At 42.5% G+C, this 26,791-nt stretch overlaps 1 protein-coding gene across 3 annotated transcripts; it reads left to right on the top strand.

Annotated features, from left to right (window-relative positions):
* The first annotated feature begins 11,965 nt into the window (after window positions 1-11,965).
* EGR2 (early growth response 2) lies at window positions 11,966-18,788 on the top strand. 3 transcript variants are annotated; one of them, XR_010792629.1, is made up of 3 exons: window positions 11,966-12,425; window positions 14,838-17,514; window positions 17,566-18,788. XR_010792629.1 is itself a non-coding variant. In XM_066600816.1 (2 exons), the coding sequence occupies exons 1-2, from the start codon at window positions 12,254-12,256 to the stop codon at window positions 15,977-15,979; spliced, it is 1,314 nt and encodes a 437-aa protein (XP_066456913.1). In that variant the 5' UTR covers window positions 11,966-12,253; the 3' UTR covers window positions 15,980-18,788. The 3 variants fall into 3 exon arrangements, 2 of the variants coding, with proteins under 2 accessions (XP_066456913.1, XP_066456914.1); XM_066600816.1 differs by having other exon boundaries at window positions 14,838-18,788; XM_066600817.1 differs by lacking the exon at window positions 11,966-12,425 and adding an exon at window positions 14,135-14,190 and having other exon boundaries at window positions 14,838-18,788.
* Window positions 18,789-26,791: the final 8,003 nt, after the last annotated feature.

The following is a 26,791-nucleotide window of genomic DNA, read 5'->3' as shown; positions in this document are numbered from 1 at the left end:
GAGGTAGAATTAACAGGCGGCTTCACTTCCATTGATTTCAATGGGAGCAAAGCCACCTATTAGACTTCCTACTCCAGCCCCAATGATAACGTCAGCTCCACTGATCAGCTGATTACCAGGGATCCCGAGCGCTGGAACCCTGGTGGTCAACTATTGATGACCTATCCTGCCCTAGATCTCCAGCCCTACTAAATGTATAATAGACTGAATTCGAATTCGAATCTTTCTTAAGAGTTTGGTGCTTTTTTGTGTTCATATGACTTTCTACAATTGTTTTTACATTGGTTTGTTGCGAAACACATCTTTTTGAGCATTACTTGTAAAAATTATTTCTGTACTGGAATACGTAACCAATCAGTCAAAGATTGGGTTCACATATATCAGTTGTGCCCAGCCAGTTGATTTATGCCTGGACACAACTGATGAAATGTTTGTGCACCAGTTCGTCATCAAGCAGAAAAACACACCATGCAATTAGACATCCGGTATCAAAAGTGATGTGCCAGATTCCATAAACAATCCCAAAGAAAACTATGGGATCAATTCTGACATGTTTCCCTTTAATGTTTCACTACAATGTCGGTGGGACAAAACAACAGATGGCCGTATATGGAAACCTGGCCAAAGGAGCACATAGCTAGATATGACTGCTATGTTAATAAAGCCTAGCTATTCTATAGAGGAAAGTACTGCAACTTTCTACTACATTTCAACATTTTGCAGATGTCCGTTTACTATCACTGAAAGCCTGTACAGACTTCTCACAACTGAATGTTTGAGACAATAGTATCTAGTCTAGGCAATCCTCTGTGAGATTAGCAGTCTGGACTCCAGACCGATACACTGTAGCAAACTATGAGGAAAGGAGAGAGATGTGTTACTAGACTGTTTAGGACAGACGCAAATGTAGAAAACTCGCATCATGAATGAATAGCTAAGCACTATCTGTAATTGGCTAAGCGCTCAGCCAATAGCTAAGCACTAGCTGTTATTGGCTGAGCGCTCAGCCAATCAGCACAGACCTTTCAGGAGGTGGGGATTTTTAAATCTCGCCTGCTGAAAGTGCTGGATAGCAGTGTCGGGGAGCCAGCCGGAGGATGCGTGTGAGCGGCGGAGAGGTGAGTACTTTTTTTAAACTTTTTAAACCACTTATTGATGATTTTCAGGGAAGGGCTTATATTTCAAGCCCCTCCCCGAAAATCATACTGCAGGGTTTGCCAAAAACCACTGCTTTCAATAGGATCCGCAGTAGTGCTGATTCCATTGAAAGCAATGGGATAGCATGCTGCACTTCTGCCACAGCTGTGACAGCTGTGGCAGAGGATTCCTTCATCCCCACGGTCCCCGCGGGGATGAAGGAAACTCCTGTCACAGCTGTGACAGCTGTGGCAGAAGTCCACGGTATTCTCCATATCTTTTCAATGGGGCTAGCGCAGCTGCAGCGCTTGCAGCGCAATTGAGGAAAAAACGGCAGTGGGTGTCCGCCCTGATGCTGCAAATCGGAAAAATTGCAGCATGTTCTATTTCAATGCGGGTCTCACACGAGAACGGGAATGCAGATGTGCGGTCGACTGCATGTCATACCGACTCGCGCTTGCCCAAGTGAATACACCCTTAGAGTAAAAACACATAGGCGTGCACGAAAGAGAAGTCCTGTCCTATCTTTCTTGCATGTAGTATTAACTATGTGCGAGAAAGATAGGGCAAGTCTTATCTTGTCTTGTGCATAGTATTAACGCACGAAAATCCCGATAGCGGAAATGAAACCATTGAAATCAATGGTTTTGTTTTGTCGTACAGCTGGGAGTTTCATGGCCGCATAATGGGAATAAAACATGCCCGTCTGTTTAAGCCCTTAGGCTGCCTTCACATGGGCCGCATCCGCAGCAGATATGCAGGAAAACCACATTGGCCAAATCTGCAGCTAAATGGTTTGGATTTGGCCGTGGTTTTGTACTGGATCTTCTGTGGATTTTAATTCTTGTATTTCAAGGGTTTAAATCCACAGCATGCCGATTTTGCAGCATTTGAGGCCCATGTGAAGGCAGTCTTAGGCTCTCTTCATACTTCTGATAGTTCTTTTTTGCCAAGTTTCTATTACTGGACGACACATTGTCTACGATTTTTAGTAGAAAAAAAAAAGAAAGTCAATGTAATCTGTCAAGAGATCCTTTACAAAATAAATGGATTTGTCATGGCTCTTGTAGAGACTTAACTCATTATGCCACAGCAAAAAGAGTCTTAGGGCTTGAACACATGAGCGGGAAGTTTTCCCCTTATCCAGCCATGGTAATCATAGCCGTAGAATCGGACCGCTGATCTCAATAGGAGTTCAGTGGTTTCATTTTCACTGCTGGGATTTCTCAGCCATGAATACTACGGCCGAGAAAATATAGAACATGCCCCATCTTCCCCACAGGTAGTGAATACATCGTGCGGAAAGATCAGGCAGCCCCTATTTTCCCTCATCTTTTTTCAAACTCCAGTACTCTGCTGCGAAGTTTGAACTGCCAGCGAGGGAGAGAAAATTACCCTTGTTCAGGCGCAACTACGCTCAGTACTGCTGAGCATAGTTGCGCCCACATCCATGTGTTTTTGCCCTTAAAGAGATTATGCCATCAGCCTTTCAGAATGTAATCCCTGGAGCAAACAGCTGATCGCCAGGTCCTGCTCTAAGCACCTCCAGCAAACTGCTAATTTTGTTGCGGAAAGCTGCAACCAGACAGACAATTCCCCTACAGCAGCCATCGCAGAGGAAATGAGGAAATGTAGTATTACATAGTGGCCATTCATATGAATGGCCATCCTATTGCCAGAATGAGAGCTGCTCTCATAAAGCACCTCTCCTCTCTGGTTCAGAGGAGAATCGAATTCAAGTGGTGGACCTCTCTCTATGATGTTCATATGGCCTAACAGGTTGTATGAACAGTGGTTGTGTTCTTGGCACAACCTCTTTAAGGGCTTCTCTGGAAGTCTCTGACACTTGTCTTAAGGCAAGGCTTCCTTGTCAAGAGTTTGAAAAACCCCGCCTCCAGGAAGCGCTGCCTCTGATTGGTTTTCCAGCACCACCGCTCAGCCAATCAAAGCCAGTTCTCAATGAACCAATCACAGCCATTCAATGAATGGCAGTGATTGGTTCATTGAGCGCTGCCTCTGATTAGCTGAGCCACGGCACTCGAGAACCAATCACAGCCAGCACTTTCTGGAGGCTGGGATTTTGAACTCCTGACCAGAAAGTGCTTAGGGAAAACTACAAGCAAGTCTGCCGGAGACCTGAGGAGACATGCGGTGGAGTCAGGCAGGGCCTCTTGGGTGATGTATTTTTTTATGCAGTAAAGGATTATTTTAGTGTTTTTACAGTAGGATTTCCTACTGTAAAAGTTGCATCGCACCATACGAAAACTGTGTTTTCGTGCATTACGATGCAACACACAGGAAGGCTCCATAGGGTATCATAGGCTACAAAACCTCACAAATCACAGCAATATTTAGCAACCCTCAATTTTATTTTCTTGCAATGTAGCAGCCTACAAAACATCACTAATGTGAAGGAACCCATAGGAAAGTATGGGCTGCACATACATGCAATTTGTAGCGCTGTCGCATCGTGAGAAAATCGCGTGATTTTGTTGTCCGTATGAGACGGGCCTTAAGATCAGCCACTGACGACAGAGATCTTGAAAGGTAAGGAATTGATAAAAATATGCTGACCCTCAGAAGTGACATGAAGTTTTTCTCTTTTGCCATATCACTTTCCTCATGACTCCGGTCTGCTGCCCATGTCCCAGACATACGCTCCACTGTGTATAGTAAATATAACTCCACTGATTCATCTTAAACACACTCAGAGAACATACCTAGAATTTCAACATGAAGAAATCCAAGTGCTGGAAAGTACGGCTTGTACCACTCTGTTCAGTTCCTCAATTGTAATGTTAAGCGTTTCAGTGTATTTTTCCTTTAAATTTAATGTTTACAAGACAAAAAGAGGAAATTAGACATATTAAAAGGAAGCCATGATCAAAACTTAAATGTCATATCTTCCATTAATGCTCTGGCCATTTAAGGGGTATTATGGGGTATTCAGGATAGGTCAACAATAGTTAATTAGCGGGGATCCGTGGCTCAGGATCCCCACCGGTCAGCTGATCCTCCGGCCCACCATCAGTGCAGCAGGCCCTGATGTTGACATCGATGGTCCTACTTCAATGGGAGTGAAGCCAATGCTTTCACTTCTTCCCCTGACTACTGATGACAACATCCAGCTGCGCTGCACTGACAGCGGGAAGGATGATCAGCTGATGGACAAGGACCCTGAGAGGCGGAACTCTGTTGATCAACTACTGATGATCTATCCAGACGATAGGTTATCAGCTGTAAAAGCCAGAAATACCCCTTTAAGTCTGCTTCCACATGAGCGACAAAATTGCGCGATTTTCTTACAATGCGAAAGTGCTGCAAATCATATGTATGTGAAGCCCATGCTTTCTAATGGGTCCTTTCGCATGAGCGATATTTGGTACAGTATGACATTGTGAGAATACAAAATCGTGACATGTTCTATACAGCTGCAATTTGCGATGTTTTGTAGCCCATGTTTCCCTGTAGACCCTTCCTTTGTGTTGCATCGCATCGCACGAAAATGTGGTTTTCGTGCAGTGCAATGCAACTTTTACAGTAGGAAATCCTACTTTTAAAAAACCTAAAATAAACCCTGTCTGCTTCTGCAGCTCCACCACACTTTTCTGTAGTCTTCATGCAGCCCTTCTCAAGCGGCAAGCCTCAGAGCCAGCGCTCAATGAACCCATCATAGCCATTCTTTGATTCATTGAATGGCTATGATAGCTTCATCAAGTGCTAGCTCTGATAGGCTGAGCCATAGCGCTTGAGGCCCAATCACAGCCAGCGATTCCTGGAGGCAGGGATTTTAAACCTCCAATGCAGGACAGGCTGCCTGAAGACTATTGAAAAGTGTGTCAGAGCTGCAGAGGAGACTAGAGGTGACAGCACTAGATAGGTGATATATTATTATTATTTTTTTTTAATGCAGCTAGGGCTTATTTTCAGTGTAGGGCTTATATTTAACCCTTCCCTGGGAAGTCCCGGCAAAAGAGCGCTACAAAGTTGCGCGACTTTGTAGCGTCATGTGCGACTTTGTAGCACCACAAAAGTGAGAAAACACAGCAATATTGCACAGAACACAGATACGATACTGCTGCAATTTTCTCAGGAGCGTTATGGCGTCGCTAGTGTGGAAGCGGCCTAAGCAAAAACTTCTAATAACACTGGATATTATTGTTGTGCCATGTGAAGAGTTATCAAGAGTAAAAGGAAACAAAGTAACTGAGAGTAAGTTCACAAGGGGCAGATCTGCTGTGGGAAATCCTTCCAGATTTTCCAAAGCAAATATGCATGGAAGTCCGCAGCTGCAAATCTGCACCGGATGTCAACAAGCCCTTAGGGCTCTTTATTCTCAGCATCAGGGGTTCCATTGGGAACTTCCTTCGTTGACATTAGTTAAAAAACCAACATGAAGTAACACAGCATGCTGTGCAATTTTGTCTTGCAAAATGCTTAAAGCCCGGGCAGAAACCAAACTGGTAGTCAATGGAGTCCGTTTGGCTCTTATCAGTTCCATAATATGACTGTTCGATTAGGGCACCAGAACCCCAAAGCACCATAATTAGCATTGTTTAAATGAATTTTCCAGCTTCCTTTAAAAAAAACTATTGCATTCTAAAATGAATTGCTAGGCAGCCTTAGATATAAGATATTTTGTGTATTGATTCCTCCTGGAGTTCAAAATCTCTGCTTGCCATCACTGACTAGTAACCTTCACTGTTCACTAGAGGTTGAATATCTATCCTGGTTATATGGTGATCTCTGATACACAGGGGCGTAACTATAGAGGATGCAGGGGATGCGGTTGCACCCGGCCCAGGAGCCTTAGGGGGCCCATAAGGCCTCTCTTCTCCATAAAAGGGACCAGTACTATGAATAAAGCATTATAGTTGGGGGCCCTGTTACAGGTTTTGCATCGGGGCCCGGGAGCTTCAAGTTACGCCTCTGCTGATACACGAAAGGCCATTTTTAGACGGGCGAATTTCAGCTCCGTGTTTCGTGGACTGTAATACAGAGCTAATGTTATCCTATGTATCTATTCACAAGGACGTATTTTTCAAGGTCGAAGCGTTACCTATTTTTATGTATTTACCTCCATATTGCTAATCTTTTCTATTGGGCAAATACGAATCAGTAATTACCCAGTAGAAAGCAAAATATACAGAGGCAAATACTGCTGACACTGGTTGCAATGCCATTGCTAACAGATCCATATTACGGATCTCTATTATGGATGAGTTTCCATACGCTCATCTGAAACGGACCTAAGGGCTGCTTCAAACAGGCGTATTCTTCATCACTATTTTGTGAGCCTAATACAGGACTGGGTCCAAAATACAGAAGAAGTGTGGTTTCAGCTCACAAAGTACTAATGAAAACTACGCCTGTGCCAAGGCGCCCGGAGGCTGTATTCACACAGGCATGTGTGATGTTGGTCAGTGGAAAACTGACTATTTTACCTGTCCTTTTCATGTGTGTTTGATGCAAATTTGTGATAGAAACATGTAATTGGCATCAAATCTACATCCTTTTTCACGCGAATCATGGCCGCAAGAAGGGACGAAACAAAGCCATTGATTTCAATGGCTTTGTTGTCATTAGCGGTCTTCTTGTGCATTAATATTACACGTGAGAAAAGATAGGACTTGCCCTACCTTTCACACATGTAGTTAATATCTTTCCATTTTTTCTTCAAACAGGCGCGCTGTAGAGCCGAGATTAAATAGTCCGAACCTTCTTCCCCGGCTCATACGCTAATATGCTCCATAGCTGTGTGTGTATTAGTGCATGAGCCCATATTGTATTCCCATTTAAAATGCCATGTGATTATGATGTGTTTCTTTCATGCTCCCATAGAAAATCCCATTGGCTATGTGTGTATATGCGCAGCAAATCTGCATATTTTCTGCGTATGTCATTCGCATTTACACACACCTATTGATTTCAAAGGGCTCTTACGGTGCGTGAATGCGCACCAATTTAGGTCATACTGCATATTTTTTAACGCGATCACACATCACGTAAAAAAAAAATACACCCATGTGAATGAACCCACTGAAATGAATGGGTTATATACACTACATATTAGGCATGCAAATATGGGCGCGTAATAGACTGCAAAAACACACTCATGTATACCAGCCTTAAACTACACAATGAATAAAGGTTAATCCCTATTTAATCATACATAATCATTTTTAAAACAGAATTGAGAATTACACAAAACTTTATATTGGAGCCATTGTGTGCCCCATCAGTAAAACTCCACATAATGCTTTTATTAGTAAGAAAGGATATATCAGACTAGGAAATATCTGGGATAAAAAGCCCAAACCAATGCAGCAGGGAGCACACAGAGTGTGGGGGCGTCTTTAGAATTTCATGCATTTAAATGAGAAGTGTAGGGGGGGATTAGGTGGATCTGTAACCCCCTAAAACCAATGCACGCCTAGGACCACAGGGCTATAGCCAGAGCCATTGATACTGCACCATTCTTCATTTGTGGGGGGAACAGAAAAGCATCAACAATGGCCCCACAGATGGACCAGAGAGCAACCAAGCACAAGGCTCCAGTAATGGTGGCATGCTGACCCTGCAATGTGATCAACCTCACTACTCAGTCATCTCCCATCTTGGATTTACTGTTCATTATTTGAAAAACTTTCAGAAATGCAATTAATCTGCAACTCAGCAAGATTCTGGCACATGGCAGCTTTCTGCTGCCCAGATGTAAGTAACTGCAGATTGCTGAAATGTATAATATTAAGCTAACCATAAATGTGTTTGTCTATGTAAATATGTATATTGATAACGAAATCAGCACACTTAGAAAAGTTTATAACGAAATCTCTGACCTCTCCTTGTTCTCCTGCTCTAAACTATCAAACTATTAAGAATGAAGCCGATTTAATACAACCCCGAAGTAATATTGTGCGATATCCCCGAGTATTCTTGTATTAGAAGTACATAGAAAGCTAATAAGAGCCCTTGCAGTTTCTAATATTCTAAGGAAATATTCGATCACTGGAGAAACAAAGTTGCATTTTCCTAGGATTCCCTGTGAATTCGTTGTGTTTTTAGTAGCAATGCACTGGATATTCTCAGCAAAGCAATTGGATTAAGGATTTCATTTTGTTTTAAAGTCATAATAAAATATACAATTTCATCCAAACCCGCAAATAACTATTTAATTCGTTAGAAATTTGGTATAAGATTAGTAAGAACAGAATTCTGTACACAGTATTTAATTCATTAGTAAAGGTTCGATGCATATATTTTATCAAACTCATATTACATCTTATAATTGTATTAATTTATTCATTCTATTCATTATACTTATTGTATTTAGTTATTTTAATGCTTAATCAAACCTATATTTTACGCATTTATTTATGCATTTTAGTTATTTTAACATCCGTATATAGTAAATATGATATATTTGGCTATTTTGCATTATTTCGTTACTTTCTTTAGAACATGGAAAGGCAGCCCTGATGTTTCCCACTAATCCCTAGAGGAATCTCCATTGTTTGTCCAATTTGCATAATATTTCTTTCTTAAGATTGGGCACACACTCCTTCCCCCTACACATCCCACTCAGCTACACAGATTCCAAGCAGAGGTCCACGCTGCCGTTCTATGCCCTCATTGAGGACGCTGCTGCTCACAATGCTTGGCACCCACCTGCAAGTACAGCCTCATTGGTAAGAGGATCGCTTCATCTATCCAACTTTTTCTCATGCATTCTATACATAATGTAACTTGCATTATTAGTTTGCACATCGTGAGTACTTTAATGGTATAATATTGCTAAGTTGCTCAAAATACTCCTTTTCTGAAAGCTGTCCAGAATACAAGATATAGACTATGAGACTTACATAACAACACAACAACTGCTATTTATTATATTTCACGTATTTCATTTGTATAGAGTAAGAATTGTAGCACTAGCACAAATAACTTCTATTACCTGCTCTTTCCACGAGGAGGCGCATGGGTTGAAATTAACTTTATCCGATGACAAGGAGATATTTTATCTCCATAGAACAAAATAAATTACATGGGATAAAATAAAAAATAATCCAAATATGTAATAATTACTGAATCTGAAGCCAAAGTGATTATACAGTATGCACTGATAAATCAGATGTGCAATGAAGCATTGCTGTGACTTCGTATCACTCCATGCGGATGATAAAGAGCTGGTGATGAATAGCAATTTTCCAGATTTTCAGTGGCCGTAAATGTTCTGCTCCTATAGATGCATCTGCCTTGTAATATATAAGGAGTCTAAATACTTTGTGTTTTTGCTTGACTCAAATTATGTAAAACAGTTACAAATCACTTTATTTTTCAGGTAAAAAAATAATAAAAAAAACACTAAACCCCAAAAACTAGTAATAATTGCTACTAATAATTATGATTTAATTGAGTCCATCCGAAACCCAATACTCTGAGCCCTCCATCCTACCGCGTTATGCTATCCAGTGTTTGCAGAGTGGTTATAAAATCTGCCGGTAAATCCACCTGTTAGTTATAGATTTGCATCAATAACTTATATTATATATAGATTACAAATGATTACCGAGAAAAGAGAATAAATAGATCATGAAATCATAAATTGTCTATATGCTACATCATGGTTTTTAAAAAGTTGGCAAGTATCAATAAAGTTGTGGATGTAATAGCTATTAGCTCAGTTATTCATATCTATGTATCTATCTCAGATTTCCCATCTGATCTCTTTACCATGTATCTGTATCTATTGTATATACTTCTATTTATTATCTAGATCCCTGAGAGCATCTAGCTATATCATGCAGGATGATTGTTGTGTCTTGGACTGTGGAGCTTTGCACAGAATGCTGGAATAGTGATAATTATGACCATACACATGAGATATTGATCAGCCAAGGATTGACAGATTAGCTAAATTTGGTGAGATTTGTTGAAAATCTGATATCTATGATGTCATAATATGTGTTGGACCACCCAAGACATCAGATTCTCACCAGATATCACCAATTCTAATTGATCTGCCACTGATCTGCAGATAAATATCTGGCTGATCTAGCTAAATGTACCTTTATGTTGCTTGAATTATTGCTAGAAACAGTGAATTTGGGCGATAATCATCCCATGTACAAGCAGCTGCCAACAGGGCACTGAATGACAAATCACTCACTTAAAAACCAAGCGGTGGTTGGGCTGTGTAAACAGGAGTTGCTCAATCTTTAAACAATTGCCTGCTTACTGCGAATGAAAGCAGGCTGCTGGAGCGATCCAAGGCCCATTCTGCCTCCATTCATAGAATGACTATCACTCCTGCACAAAATTGCACTTGCATGAAACTCGCATTTATATGTGAGTGTGATGCAATATTTTTTTTTTTAACTCAAAGAGAATGATACGCGATTCTTGAACAGTATTGCCAAAAAATAAGACATGGTGCAGTTGCTGGGAGAGAAAAATCGCCATGTAATTACACCCATTTAAAATAATGGGTTCTGTGCATCTTGCAATACACAGACGTTGCGCATTATGGCCGTATTTATACAGGCGAGCGTGATATCGGTCCAATATCGTGCTTGTGAACATGATTCTTCCCAGGATTGTGATGCATTTTGCAAGAAAAATATATAGCATTGCATATCTGTGTGTGAACATTGCTGCTGTTTCAACCGGAAGAATAAAAATCGCACTCACAGGAAAATCGCATCTGCACGCGAGTGTGATTTGATTTTTTTTTTCTTTGGGTTCAGTCACATTTCCGTATTTTGCAAGCGCATTTTCATCACACAAAAAAAAGAATAGAACATGCTCTATTTTTCTGCGCCTTTGCGCACCAAAGGTCCCTACAGAAGTCAATGTGGGGGTAAGTGGTGTGCGCAAATGTGCTCTCAATACACAAGGAGATGCGTGAAACACATCTGGAACTCATTTCAACTAATTAACCATTTCAATTGAACATACCCTGCAGGCGCAAAAAGTACAGTAAAATACGCTGATGCACATGCAAAAAAAAGCATAGTTTATTTAGCAAAAAAACAGCACTCAGGGGCATGCAAATAGGGTGAAAGCGGCCTTCATTTGGTGAGATCTGTTGAAACTCTCATGTCCTAATACAATCACCATAAACATCAGATTCTCACTAGATCCCATTATGTCTAGCTGATCTGCAAACGATCTGCCGATAAATATCTTGTGGGGATGATCGGCTGGCCTGTGAGTTGCATCCTGCCGAGTTATCTAGCATTTTACATTGAGTTCAGCGCTGTATGTAATTGCCGGCTATTGTAGATCTATTACAGCACTGTTACTGTTATTTAGTCTTTATTCTTTGCATACTGTGACGTAGCAGCTGTACAGTATATTTATAGCAGTCCATTACTGATATGAGACATTTTCTGTGCCTGTGGCTGGAAATGCAGCAGCCGGGGCTTCTTTCCAGCAGTCACTGGGATTCCGTGAGTGAGATCTTGCGGTTAGCGTAGCGTCTGCCAAGTGCAGTGAGTAGGTTCCTTACAGTAGAGCCGGAACTGCGCTATATATGGACGGGGGAGGATCAGTCTGCGCCGGATCTTGGCCTTATTAGGTGTGGACCGGAATCCGCCGGGCAGAGGACGAGGTGCAGCGAGCAGGCAGCGCTGTAATAGCGACATAGATCGCATCGCTCCATTAATTGCACCCGGAGTGCACAGGCTCCCTGCCGACAAGCAGCTTCATTCAGCGCTCCAGCGATGCGCTCGTACCTTCTACTTCTCCATTCATAGAACGGCAAATCCCCGTGACGCTGAGCCCAAGGCGGGGTAACCCTTCCCTGTTCCTGTCCATATATGGTCCGTGACGTCACGGGCATTCAAAGCTCCAGAATAAATAGTTTAGAAGGCGCACACTTTCCATTTAGTGCAATTGATTAGGAGCTCCTGCACAGGACACTACAGCAGCTGCAGGTCACTGCCATGTACCCGGGCTGCTTCTATGGCCACTAAGCTCCACTCTTGATTGACTTTTGGATGTCATCTCAGATTTTGCAAAGGAGTTTTAAAGAAGGAATCTCAATTTTTTTTAACATTTTTTATTTATTGTTTTTTTTTGTAAATCTGTCAATCTGGGGCTGTTAGCTGATGACATGATGACTGCCAAAACTATAGAGAAAATCCCAGTGACTATTGGGGGATTTGTGCATCAGATGCCAGATGCTATTTATCCTGTGGATGAGTCGCCTTTACCCACTTCTGTTACTATCTTCCCTAATGTTGATCTGGGAGGACCATTTGATCAGATGAGCAGTATGACTGGAGGTAAGAGCTGCATCCTCATCCTCATCATCACTATCCTCCTCAGTATATGCACTGCAACATCAATGTATTTGTTTGATCTTGAAATGAAACATTGTGATCATTTGGGGCTCATTTTGCCACTTAATGACATTGAGATGCAGAAGAATTGTGTTGCTGGAGTGTAATAGAACTTGATCCTTATCTTTATCATCATCATTCTTATTTCTTTTTAATGTATTTATTGATGATGTTGTGCAGGGATTTTACAATAAAACATCAATATTTGCAAATGATACAAAACTATGCAAAGTGATTAACCCAAGAGAGGGCAGTATATGGTTGAAAATGGATCTGGATAACTTGGGAGCAGAAAAGTGGCAAATGAGGTTTAACACTGATATATGTAAGGTTCTGTACATGGGCAGAGGAAATACATGTCACTATTACACACTAAATGGGAAACCACTGGGTAACACTGACATGGAAAAGGACTTAGTTAACTGTAAGCTTAACTGCAGCAACCAGTGTCAGGTAGCTGCTGCCAAGGCAAATAGGATCATGGGATGCATCAGAAGAGGTCTAGGGGCACATGATGAGAACATTGTTCTTCCTCTTTACAAGTCAACGGTCAGACCACACATGGAATATTGCGGACAGTTTTGGGCACTGGTACTCAACAAGGACATATCAGAGCTTGAGTGGGTACATAGGTGGGCAACTAAAGAAATAAACAGAATGGGTGGACTACAATACCCAGAGAGGTTATCACAATTGGGGTTATTTAGTTTAGAAAAAAGATGGCTGAGGGGGTTTATCTAGCATCATCATCCCCCAGTGTTGCTCAGTGTATACAGTGCACCAGTATCACAATGTAACATTGTGATCATTTGGGGCTTATTTAGCTATTTATTGACATTGAGGTGTAGACGAATGGTATTACTGGGGTATAGTATAACTTGATCCTCATCTTTGTCATCATCACTATCCCGGTGTGCTGCTCAGTGTATACAGTCCAATGTCATTGTATGTTTTGATCTTGCAATGTAACACTGTGATCCTTTAGGGCTTATTTTGCTATTTAATGACATTGAGATGCAGAAGACTTGTGTTGCTGAGTATAATATATTAGATAATGACTGAAAAGTGATTCTGCTGAGTTCATTGAGTTCGTACACAATAGAGTTTGCTGTGTGGAAACTCTATTACATTATGCATAGGGTGTCCCAAAAACTGTATACACACTTCACCATGAAAAATATCTGCATAATAGCTTTATTACTAGATGTATAGAGACATCAACAATAGCTGTCAGTCAGGTGTGACTTCTGCAGTCACTTTAGATGCCTAAAGTGGTCACCTGGAGCACATGTACTCCCCTCCTCCCTACTCCTCTGGCTGTGCTGAGATCCCAATGTACCAGAACAGCTCTGGCTTCCTCAGCACCTCCACTGGCACCTCACTGTCATACCCACCTCCTTCTTATCCGTCCCCTAAACCAGCCTCACATGGCATCATATTCAACATGATCCCGGAGTACCCACCTCTCTTCCCAAACCCTTGCCAAAGAGATCTGCACCGCATGACTGATTGCAAACCTTTTGCATGCCGCCTGGACTCCATCAGGGTCCCCTCTCCTCTCTCCATATCCAGACACTTCTGATTTTGGTGAGCTACTGCACCGTGTCCACAGGGATTGTCAAGAATGCTTCCGTCATTTTATTTGACTCTCCTGACAGCCACATGGTGTTTTAACAATTGTGCGACTACTGACATCTTTAGAGACAAGGTAATACCACATATTGCCGCCGGATTTCAAAAAAAGGTTGTAGATAACCACTAGTGAAGTGTGCGTATACAATTTTTGGGACACCTTGTCATTGTGACTTGTTTCTGTATAGAAATAATGACAGATCCTTGTTATTAATATCCCTTACACTTACACTACTGTGCAAACGTTTTAAGCAGGTAAGGAAAAAATGCAGCAAAGAATGCTTTCAAAAATAGAAGTGTTAATAGTTTTTGTGTCAATTAGCAAAATCCAAAGTGAATGAACAAATCTAAATCTAATCAATATTTGGTGTGATCAGGCTTCGCCTTCAATTCAGCATCAGTTCTTCTAGATACACTTGCACACAGCTTTTGAAGGAACTTGGCAGGGAGGTTGTCCAAACATCTTCTTTATTCGTCTTTTCCCTTCAAATAGTTCTTAATGACATTGGTTTTATGTTTGGGGTTGTCGTCCTGCTTCAGAATAAATTTTGAGCCAATCAGAGGCTATTTTAGAAAAAAAAAATTACTTTGCAACATTTTTCCACACCTGCCTAAAACTTTTGCACAGTACTGTATAGACTTGACATTTGCAATATATATTGGTGGTATTTATAGATCATTTTTACAGTATATTCACTGGTGTTTTTTTTTACCCTCTTCTAGATACAATGATCAATGTGGACATGAATGGTGACAAGAGGTCCTTGGATCTGTCCTACCCCAGCAGTTACCCTCCTGCTCCTCGCAACCAGACCTTCACCTATATGGGCAAGTTCTCCATTGATCCCCAGTATACCGGGGCGAGCTGGAATCCAGAGGGCTTCTTTAATATTGTCAGTGCCGGCATTCTGGGAGTGACTCCTTCTTCATCCTGCTCTACAACCTCTTCCAACGCCTCTTCTGTGTCTCCCAACCCTCTATCCAACAGCCTGAGCTGCAGCATGGCACACAGCCAAAATGACCTGGAGCACATGTACTCCCCTCCTCCCTACTCTTCCAGCTGTGCTGAGATCCCAATGTACCAGGACAGTTCTGCCTTCCTCAGCACCTCCACTGGCACCTCACTGTCATACCCACCTCCTTCTTATCCGTCCCCTAAACCAGCGTCGGATGGCACCATATTCAACATGATCCCGGAGTACCCACCTCTCTTCCCAAACCCTTGCCAAAGAGATCTACACCCTATGACTGATCGTAAGCCTTTCCCATGCCCCTTGGACTCCATCAGAGTGCCCCCTCCTCTCACTCCTCTCTCCACCATCCGCAATTTCTCACTAGGTGGCGCCACCAATGAGGGATCCCGCTTGCCCAGTGCCTACAGCCCCCCAAATCTTCCTCTACGACCCATCCTCAGACCCAGGAAATACCCAAACCGTCCTAGCAAGACACCAGTGCATGAGAGACCCTATCCCTGCCCGGCAGAAGGATGCGATCGCCGCTTCTCCAGATCTGATGAACTGACCAGGCACATTCGCATTCACACCGGTCATAAGCCTTTCCAGTGTCGCATCTGCATGAGAAACTTTAGTCGCAGCGATCACTTGACGACGCACATCCGCACACACACAGGGGAGAAGCCTTTTGCCTGTGACTACTGCGGCAGAAAGTTTGCGCGGAGTGATGAGCGCAAGCGGCACACCAAGATCCACCTGCGTCAAAAAGAGCGAAAGAGCGCAGCCAGCGGAGCAACAGCGACACCTAGTGGCAGCACGGGAAACGAGCGCTCTCTCAGCCTCAGCCCTTGTTCTGCAGCTTCATCCTCCAGCAGCGCTCAGATGGGACTTTGTCCTAATAGGACATCCTAGAATCCCAGAGACATTAATAAAGGGATTAATATCACTGCCATTCCAGGGCCAGCACCACTATTCATAGGGTTATTGGGACTCAGACTGGAAGATGCTGGCTCAGGTACTTGCCTATAGACTTCTCATTACATGTGGGGCAGAAAACAGAGTGATTGAATGTTGCTCTCCTTGTGTTATGGAGAGTGCTTGTTCTATGTTACATCACAGTATTCATTCTGTACTCTTCAGCACTGATCCCATAGAATAATGCTAGATATATACAGGGAGGCACGGTTACCAACCGGCCACAAATTCCTGGACAGTCCATAAAAACAGCAAATTTTTTTTCCAGTGTCCATGAAAAATATGGAATGTGTCCGTGAATTTTTTTGAGGCTCATGGTACTTGAACAGGTTATTATGATGTAATTAGTAGAATTTACAGTTCACCTTAAATGTTGGTCATGAGTGGATATCAATATGTGACCTATAAACACGTTCTGCATTAAGGTATCTTTACACGGGCCAATAGTCACCCGAATAATCGCTGAAAACAACAGGGCATTGAGTAAGAAAACGCCCAGTAGTCTCTAATTGCTCTATTTCAGCTCTCTGAAATGGAACGACTACTGAGCGACTTCTTGCTCTATCTATGAGCGACTGCCTATTTGTAGTGAATGGTGGCGGGCGGCCGGAAGAGATCTCCAGCCCACTGAGCCTCCATTCTCTGACAGACTATCACTCCCGTGTAAAAGCACAGGAGTGATCGTGGCTGCACGGCTGTTGGAAACCTATGCGCTGGACAGTCGTACCGTGTAAAGCTGCCTTTACTTATAATCTTTATCATTTGGTATGGTTTTCCAATGTATCAGTAAAAGAAATGTTGGTTCTGTGTGAATTTTGGATAAGTTGTCTAGGAAAACTATAAATTCAGGTTGGCAAATCTGCAGGGAGGGCTACCCATCCTATAGACTAGCACTACAGTTCAAAAGTCAGGGACCTAGTCTATACATAAGGCTAGGTGTCCATGTTATGTCCTCAAAAAATAGACATCTTTTCATATGTGTGCAGTTCCGTGTGTCATCCATATACAGTCCCTGTATTAGTTTTTTTTTACTGCTGTGTGCCATCCAGGTTCCATGTTTGCAAAAAACCTGAAACAGACCCAATTTTTTTTCTGCATCTCTCAAGAAAAACGGACAGCATACAGACGGCATCCCAGAGCTGTCTTATTATTCCATCCCCGTTGATTTTAATAGATGAGTCCCAATTGCAAAACAGATCAGACTAGTGCATAGAATGAGATTATTCACGCCGTCCGTGTCTGCATGAAAAAAGTCGTGGTGTGCATTGCCACATTGAATATGCTGTCAGTGTGGAGGAAAAAATGGTAATGCGCTGGGGCCAAAGGTAGTGTACCAATAATTCATTCAAGATGACTGAATGTTAAGTTGTACAGATTTGCACTAAAGTCCCTTTGACTGTAGTGAAAATCGTATGTGGCTAAAGGTGCGTTTACACGTCGCTGGTTTACTGTGGATTTTGGTGCAGATTTCGGTGCACATCTGCAGCAGATTTCATCCTTTCTATTTGAATTCAATTGAAAAGGTGAAATCTGCTGCAGATCAGCATCAAATTAGCTACTTCTGAACGTACCTTTAGGGTGCTTTTTATGGTAAGACGCTACTGCATTTTTGGGGCCAGAGCCAGAAGTGGGAAGGAGAAGTATAAGTCTTTCTTTTATATTCCTCATTCCTTCTAATTCCACTTCTGGCTTTGGCCCAAAAAACTCCAGTGTTTTTTCCAAAAACTTTAAACCCTAAAAAAAGTCTTCTAATAGCAGATTTTAAATGCATCCCAACCCTAATATTGACAAGAGGTCACATATAGAGGCAGCTTCATGATAAGCAATGGCTTGCCATAGGATGCACAGCCTTACCCTATACACTTTGTTTTAAGTCTACTAACTGCATATAGTTTCCTGTGTGAGGTTTTGATTTTTACATTTTCTGTTCAGGAAGAAGAGTGTCATGGTAACTTTGAAAGGTATTCCGTTCTTGGGAAACACCTGAAGTAGCCATATACCTGTGCACTTTATCCTCATCATGACTGCTCTGGGCAAGCGGTGTGATATGAAGGGGTTACGCTTGCATCTCCGAGCCCTAATGTGTTTTACATTATTTTTAATTCTTTAGTACCTGACATTTTAACCAATACAGTGTGATTAACAAAAGTGCAATCTAAAAGCTGCCAAAAGTTTTGGAACTTTTCCCAAACTTTGGATGGCTATTTTTATTCAATGTGTTCATGTAAAAAGTACACTGAGACTGTATTGTTGACCTGCACTGTTTTTACAGAGCTCACGCCCTTCTAAAGGTACAGTTTGTGATTTGTGTAAGAGAGGCTAATTTATTTAAATGTATGTAAATACAGGCTGTATGTTAGGAAGCATGCAATTGTCTTAAACAGTGTTCTTGGTGCCTTGTGTAATGTGGACCAGTGTCCCCCAATGTCTGCATGTATATATAGGTTGCCTTATCAATGAGAAATATGGTCCCATATCACTCATAGAGCTGTATATAACTGCCGGTTAATATTTCGGAATTTTCTAGAATCTATATTTTTGTACGCACTGTTTTGTGACTCAAAAGTGTTAACTTTGTAGTACAGATTTTCAATGTGTACAGGCAAAGCATACTGTTGGGCCTGGACTATGTACACATAACTCCAAAACTTTAAAAGGTAGTGTTAACTTTATTAAAAAGCAAACCCAGCCGCTAACTGGAAATAAAAGATTGAGATGTACTCAAAGGGTGTCTGTAAATAAACACTTTTCAAATATACAACCGTCTTTGAGTTTAATTGTTTATTTGGGGCAGATGTAGCAACATTAGAGATGAGCGAGCGTACTCACTAAAGCAAGCTACTCGAGCGAGTAGTGTCTTATGCGAGTACCTGCCCGCTCATCTCTAAAGATTCGGGTGCCGATGGGGGAGAGCGGTCTGTTGCGGGAGTGAGCGGGGGGAGAGAGTGAGAGAGAGATCTCCCCCCCCCCCCCGTTCCTCCCCGCTCTCCCCCGCCCCTCCCCGCCCCCCGCCGGCACCCCAATCTTTAGAGACGAGCGGGCAGGTACTCGCATAAGGCACTACTCGCTCATCTCTAATCAACATGTTTATACCAGTTCTGGAACATCATCTATATCCAGCCAGTACCACATTGTCCAACACATACAAATGTGGCACGAAAAATGGATACTGTGTTTGAATATCTGCAAGAGCAACTTATGTATCAGTTTTCAGACACTTTCAACTTGGGAAAGTGTAACAATGCAATGCCAAGCGAGCCTGCTGATGAATGTGGCACACGTTCCACTGGGGAAGAGACTGGCACATCTTAGAGTTCCGGTATTAGTCGCAAGTCCCAGTCTCACATGGTTGTACAGAACGAAAACTCCAAAGAACTCTAAAATGACCCCAGCGTATTCATATACATTGTGGCTGAAAGTGACCAGTTGTAGTTTAAGACTCCTTTTGGACGAGCTGAACCTCATTTGCACGAGCGAGTGACATCATCGGTAGCTCGTTCGTTCTCATGCAACCTGTTTAGCAGGCAGATTCATCGTTGGCTTGTTCAACAAGAATCGCTTAGTATCGTTCAGTCTTGCGCATTAGAGAAGCGCACGATTCGCGTTGGACATTCGCGTTTAGACTGAACGATTTTCGTTCACTTTTGCTCGTTTGAACGATTTTTTTAAATGATGATCGTTCCGTCTAAAAGCTGTTTGCAATCTTCTCATTGAACGTGGAGAGGTAAGAGAGGGAGTGAGGAAATGTGGGCTTATTCACACTTATTTGCAGAATTTGACAGATATCTATTTCCACGGGAGTCAAGCTGATGACAAAGTGTATTAGTTTGCTTCATCTTCCCCGGGTCCATTGTGGTAATTAAAAAAAAAAATTGGTTTCACATACAGTAATTAAAAAAAAAAAAAAAAAAACGCTGCAGTTTTTCATACAGTTTTCTTGCACCAAAATCAAAGGTGGATCCAGAAGTTGTGGGAAATATAAACTTCTCTTTCATGATGGATCCGCATCTAGCTTTGTCGGAAAAGACCGCATGAAAGCTGTCATAAAAAACTGCGTGAAATCACCTTGAGGCCGTGCTCACATGGATGTAAGTGCATTTTTGCCATGCACATGTGCTGCATGTTTGCACAACCAAAATGCGCACACCAAAAAGTATGCACAAAGTCACATGTATATGTGCAGTGAATGCGCAGGTTTTCTGCGTACGTCGTGTGCATTTACAAAAGCCCATAGGTCATGGTGTGTATTTTTTAATGCGATTGCACATCACATGAAAAAATACATTTCTGGGAAGTAACCCATTGAAATCAATAGTTTCTATTTACTGCATATTACACGCGCAAAATGTGTATTACAAACGCTCATGTGAATGAGTCCTTAGAATCAATTCAAGTGGGACTTCCAGGATCCCTTGTGATGTCTAACAGCCTCAAAATGAATCCACAGTGCAGTGAGGCAGCAAAGAAAGCAAGAGGTGTAACCAGTAGAAAGAGGGAGATTGTGATCCCGCTGTCTAGAACTCTGGTAAGACCACATCTGGGATACTTTGTTCCGTTCTGGAGACTCATCTGCAGAAAGATATTGATACAATAAAATAAGTTCAAAGATGGGAACAAAAATAGTAAAGGGTCTCAAGAACAAGACTTATCAGGAAAGACTTAAGGGAAAGAAGGGAAAGGGGAACATGATGGAAACCTTTATATATGTCACAGGTATCAATAAGGTTCAGGTGGGAAGTGTCTTTTACTAGAGAGCTAAACACTAAAACAAGTGGCTCAATCTGAGATTCGTTAGGGGAAAAATTAGAAGCAATGTCAGGAAATATGATCTAACTGAAAGAGTAGTAGACGCTTGGAACAAACTCCCAGCAGACGTGGTTGGAAAATCTACAGTAAAAGAATTCAAGCTGCCTGGGATAAGCATAGACCTGGCCTAAGAGAGAAAGGAAGGAATAGAAGGGCAGACTAGATGGACCAGGGGGCTTTCTAGCTGCAGTCAATTAAATTTTTTTTTTAGGTTTTATTGCTAAAACAAATCAATTCAGATGAATAGAGCTGATTTTCTGCTGTAGGGGGGAATTTCTGCTACGGATCTCCTGCATGTGAATATCCCCTTAGATGCAGGTTGGAACTTACACAGGTTTTACGAGATGGCCAAAGGGGAGATATGTGTGTAAAGCAAAGAAAAAAACATGATTCACCTTTAAATGTCCTGCCGGCCCAGTCCTGGAAGCTGCTGCAGCAGTCACATGTACAATGATTGGCACATGACCAGGCAGGAACGTTCGGGACCCCAGCAGTGGGGACCGGACTCGCAGCGCCGCACCAGCAGGATAATGCAAAGGTGAATCATGATTTTTTTTCTTTGTTTTACACATTTATCTGCCCTCGGGAAATATTTTTAATCTTGGAAAACCCCTTCAAATAGACGTATCAAAAAATACCACCAGGTATCAAAAAATGCACTGTATCAACATGCCTGCGGGTGTATTCACACAATGAGGTGGAATAGTGGTTCTTGGCACAGAACCACAGCAGCGTATGAATACACCCTGTCTTCTGGGCGCTAACAAGCGAAACCAGGAGAATGTTGAATTCAGCTATAGATATGACTGAAGGAAATACGCAGGTCTGATGCCTCCTTCACACGGGCGGATTTGCCTGCGTAAGATGTATGCACGCAATACGCAGGGAATAGAATCCTGTGGGCTCATTTATATTTCCATCGCACAAAGAAAAAAACAGCAGCATACTCTACTTTTCTGCGTGTTGCGCACCAAAGATGCCTATAGGAGTCAATGAGGGGGTGCACAAATGTGCGTGTAATTCGCAAGGAGATGCGTGAGATCATTTTTAACCTCACAAGCCAATCAGCTAAAGGAATGCCGCAGATGTTCCTTGCGGAGGGCCCACATGGCAAATCCAAACCGTGTAAACATGCGCTTCCATGGCTTGATGATTGGCAAAAGGATGTTTGGGCAGAGGACGGGTGCCTTGATATGAGCGGAATATTTCTACAATTCACACCTAAGGGCAACGTCCAGGGGCATAACTATAGGCTCATGGGCCCGGGTGCAAAAGTTTATCTTGGGACCCCCAACTTCTTTTAACCCCTTGTCCTTAACAGGGCCCCCAACCTAATGCTTTATTCATAGTACTGGGCTCCCTATATGGAAAAGAGAGGCCTTATGGGCCGCCTAAGGGACCCAGGTGCAACCGCATGCCCTATAGTTACACCAGTGGCAATGTCAGACGTATGTATTTGCGTGTGTTTTGATATCAATGGGTTCCTTCTCATTAACGTTTTTTTTTTTTGCACACACAAAATGTACGCAAAAATGGAGCAGGTACTACAAAAAAGAAGCACCTGCTCTATTTTCCTGAATATTTCCGCCCCATAGAAGTCTATGGAAGATGCTCAAAGACACGCACAAAACACAAGGGGATGCATGAAACACTGCAAAAAAAACGCGGGGAAAAGAACAAATCTAGACCCTGTTAGGCTAAATAGCCTTTTAAATGAAGGTGGGGGTGTATTGCGCGTGCATATAAACTGGCTCTGCAACTCAAAGTCATTCAATATGCAAATATGTTTTGCTGAACCGTGTGAAATTGCGTATATGGTCGCCCAAAATCGCCCTAAAGATACACACCAAAATCCAAATATATACATGTAGGCTATGGAGCGCAAATCCGCAGTAGCAGATTAAGGTCCACTCCACACTGGTGTATTTGTGAGTGTACATGCGTGCGCAATATGCAGAAAATAGTACCATTGATTTCAATGGATTTAGTTACAAGCGAGTATTTTGTGTGCGCAATTGCATTGCGCCACCCCCCCCCCCAAAAAAAAAACAGGATGCGTTTGTGCAGGAAAATAACACATATGGCACTCATTAAAGAATTCGACCATTTCAGTGGTCGTTGGCTAGGAGTATCGTTGTGTATTTTTTTGCAAGCACAATTGCGCACAACTTGAGTGCGCAAAAAGTACAGTAAAAGCCCAGAGTTGCACGCAAAAATGCAACTTTCATTCTGCACAAAACGCACAGAAATACTCTTATGCTCGTGTGAAGGAGCCCTAAGCTGCATCTTTAGGTGCGGATTGCAGAACTATTCCGCTTGTGTAAATGCACCTTTAAAGACTCTTTATTACTTCGTCTCCTCACACATTTATTGAGCTTCAGTCACTTTCAATTAACATTTGGTGATGAGAATACAAAAGGGGTGGAGCTGGTATCGCAATGGAGGTGAGATGTAGTAGGAACGAGTTTATCCTTGTCCTAGTTGGATGTCTTGACGGTGGATTGGCAAGAGTGGTACATGCATGAAATTGCGGGTGCCGCCAACCCAGGAAATATCATCAGATTAATCAGTTTTTACTGATAATACCAGCTTAAAAAACGTGTTTCGAAGCAACACAATGCCTCTTCATCAGAGACATCCTATACATATAAGAGCCACCTAGCAAACACTCTCAAGAATCACGTACTGCCTCTGACAATACTTCAACAGGAAGAACAAGCAAGGGGATTGCTTTATCTAAAGCTTTATAGATTTATCCACATGTTACAACAAATGCTGAACATGGTCCCCATTCACTGCTAGGCACCTCGGAGTACGTCTTAACAGGTTGGCTGATACTGCCTGCAGCTCTTCAACGGTGATGCTACAGATAGTGTTTGTGATATTTTCCTTGAGTTCATCCAGGTTATGCAGATTATTGGCATATACCTCTTAATCTAAATTTCCCCCATAGATAAAAATTGCATATGCAGAACTCTGGGGAACATGGTGGCCATAACCCCTCGCTAACAGTTCGCTATTCCGTAAACAGTTTATGAACCTGTGCTAGTGAGGTGTGTGGCACGTAGCAGGTTACCCAGCTCATTGGAAAAAACAGTACATTGTTTCTGGCATAAAAAAGTCATATATTTTTGCGCAAGCACCGAAGATGGAGTAAATTATACCAAAAATGTACGCCAGGTCAGACCAGGCACACATTTCTCAGACGGTGCATGCAAGTTCCAGGGATGTGCTGAAAACATGAAGAGGTGTGAGCTGGGGGAAATCATGCTAAGCCCAGCGCAGGAAATGTCGGGCTTAAATTTCCAGCTTAGTGGTTTGGGATTTGATGTTTTTGTGGTCAGAGCTCTTTAAAAAAAAACGTTTAAGCACAGCATGCTCAGAGTCTGGGCGTTTGTTCTGACATAAAAAAAGCATGCATAACTTTTTTTTTAGGTAATAAAGCAGTGCTTGTGGCGGCTAGTCAGATTCCGCCTCCTTTATACAAGCAGGATGTATAGCGAACTTTTTCTCAATGCAGTAATCTATGGAACAGTTTGCAGTGGTCAGAAACCACAAGCACTTTCTTGCTGCTTATGGGGGGCCAGCTCATCTATTTTTCACAGACCTCAACCATGTGTAGAACAGAAGTGCTGAATAATATGAGATCAGTGATGCTTCTGTTTCCACTTGATATGCTAATAGACTAGTTTAAGACGCAAGTTGTTTTGGGGGGGGGGGGGGGGGAGGGGGGTGCAGTTTCATGGTTTTGTGCCAATTTTTTATGCAGATTTGAGCCAAGGACAGAAGTGGATCCAGCAAGAAGGAAAATTTAAGTCCTTTATAGTTGCAGTTCCTTTTAAAACTATTTCTGCTTTCGGTTGCACACTACACTATGGGAATCATGCTGAATGGATTCTTGACGTAAGAGTAAACCGAAGACTACTTTACTGCTATGACATTAAATAGAGTATGGTACTAATTGCTTGCACTAAGCAGGTAACACTGGGAATTGGAAATGTTGCTCCGAGTAATTTTTTAGACTGTACTTAAGAGCTGTACTATTACTATTGGGGTCAATATCAGTGACACTATTACTACTGGGGCCAATATAGGGGACAATATTACTTCTGAGGCCACTGTGGGGGACACTATTACTACTGAGGCCACTGTGGGGGACACTACTGCTATTGAGGCCACCGTCAGTATTACTACTGGGGTCGATATAGGTGGACACTAATACTACTGAGGCTACTGTGGAGGTCATTATTACTACTGGGGTCACTGTAGGAGTCCTTATTGCTACTGAGGCCACTGTGGGGGTTACCTGCTTATTGCAAGCATTTAGTACCATACTCTTTTTAATCTCATAGCAATAAAGTAGTCTTTGGTTTACTCTTACGTCAGGTATCCATTTAGCATGATTCCCATAGTCTAGTGTGCCTATAGGTAACCTAAAGCAGAAATAGTTTTAAAAGGAACTGGAACTATAAAGGAAGGACTTATAATTTTCCCTGTTGCTGGATCCACTTCTATGCTTGGCTCAAATATGCAAAAGAAAATTGGCACAAAACCATGAAACAGCACCCCCCCCAAAAGAAAACGCATATTTATGAATTAACCTAGAAGAAATAGACTCTAGTGGCAAGTGACCAGCTCCAAAGTCATCTCCAAATGTGGTTATTATCCTCTGTCGCCAGTCTGGTCCATTTTGGGTACGGCCGCATGCCTCTTGGTCAGCGAAGACCAGGAATGAAAGGTGAACATTAGAGATGAGCGAACGTACTCGTTTCGGGTATTTTTGCACTCGAGCACCGCATTTTCCAAGTAACTGACTACTCGGACGAAAAGATTCGGGGAACGCCGGGGGACGGCGTGGTGGAGCGGGGGGTAGCAGTGGGGAACAGGGGGGAGCTCTCTCTCTCCCCCCCCCCACTCCCCTCTGCAACCCCCCGCTCACCCCCGGCGCCCCCCGAATCTTTTCGTCCAAGTAGTCAGTGACTCGGAAAACGCGGTGCTCGAGTGCAAAAACACCCGAAAAGAGTACATTCGCTCATCTCTAGTGAATATGTTCCCGTGTTTCTATAATGCTGAATTTACCTACTTAAATCAACTGCAAATTCCTAACAATAGCTTTTTTAACCCCTAAATTACATACATTTAGATGACTAAAGAATACGTTGGCGGGGTCAGAGATCTGAACAGTCAGTAATGTAGCTAACATTTCTAATGAATAGTTATAACCTTTTAAAGAAGTACATGTACAGCGCAAAAGTACATCTGAAAACACGTAATTAGGAGAAATGTTTTTTCTAAACATACTGTAAGTGACAGCTTAATAAGCAGACAGAACTTCAGTCAACATATCTGTTGGGCTATGTCGCTTCTGCACTTAAATAACTTACTGGCAAGTGACAATGTGTGAAGTGCTTCAGACGGCTGTGATCACAGGTTTCTGGATGGGTACAGGATGCTGGATGATGTTTGGGAATAGATAAGAAGCAAAGTGGAAATTTAACTCTACAATTGTAATGAATCCCTACTGAATTCCAGATGTTGCTGACCAGGATGGGAAGAGCATAGTTGAACCATGGATGGATTACTGGAAGGCACCCCAGAAATACCTTACTCTGGGCTAGAGGCATAATGTGCGTTTAGGCCTTGTTCACACGAGCGTTGTTTTGCACGGGACTATGTGCGTGCAAAACAGCGCGTCTATTAGAACCATTGGTTCCCATCGGTGTGTTCACATGTCCGTGTTTTACAGGCGTGCAAGTTCACGCACCTGCAAAAGTTAGGACATCCCCACGCCGGGAAGGTTCGTGCTGCGTGTAAATGTTCCCCACGGGGAGTCCCCTCATCGCTGAACACTGTGACAGCACTGTCACAGTGTTCAGTGGTGATGGCACTCCCCGTGGGGAGTAAAAAATCCCCTGTCACAGCTGTGGCAAAGGACTGCGATGT

Source organism: Eleutherodactylus coqui, chromosome 4, assembly GCF_035609145.1.
Source record: "Eleutherodactylus coqui strain aEleCoq1 chromosome 4, aEleCoq1.hap1, whole genome shotgun sequence".
Lineage (NCBI taxonomy): Eukaryota > Metazoa > Chordata > Amphibia > Anura > Eleutherodactylidae > Eleutherodactylus > Eleutherodactylus coqui.
This window is presented reverse-complemented; position numbering and strand designations above follow the sequence as displayed.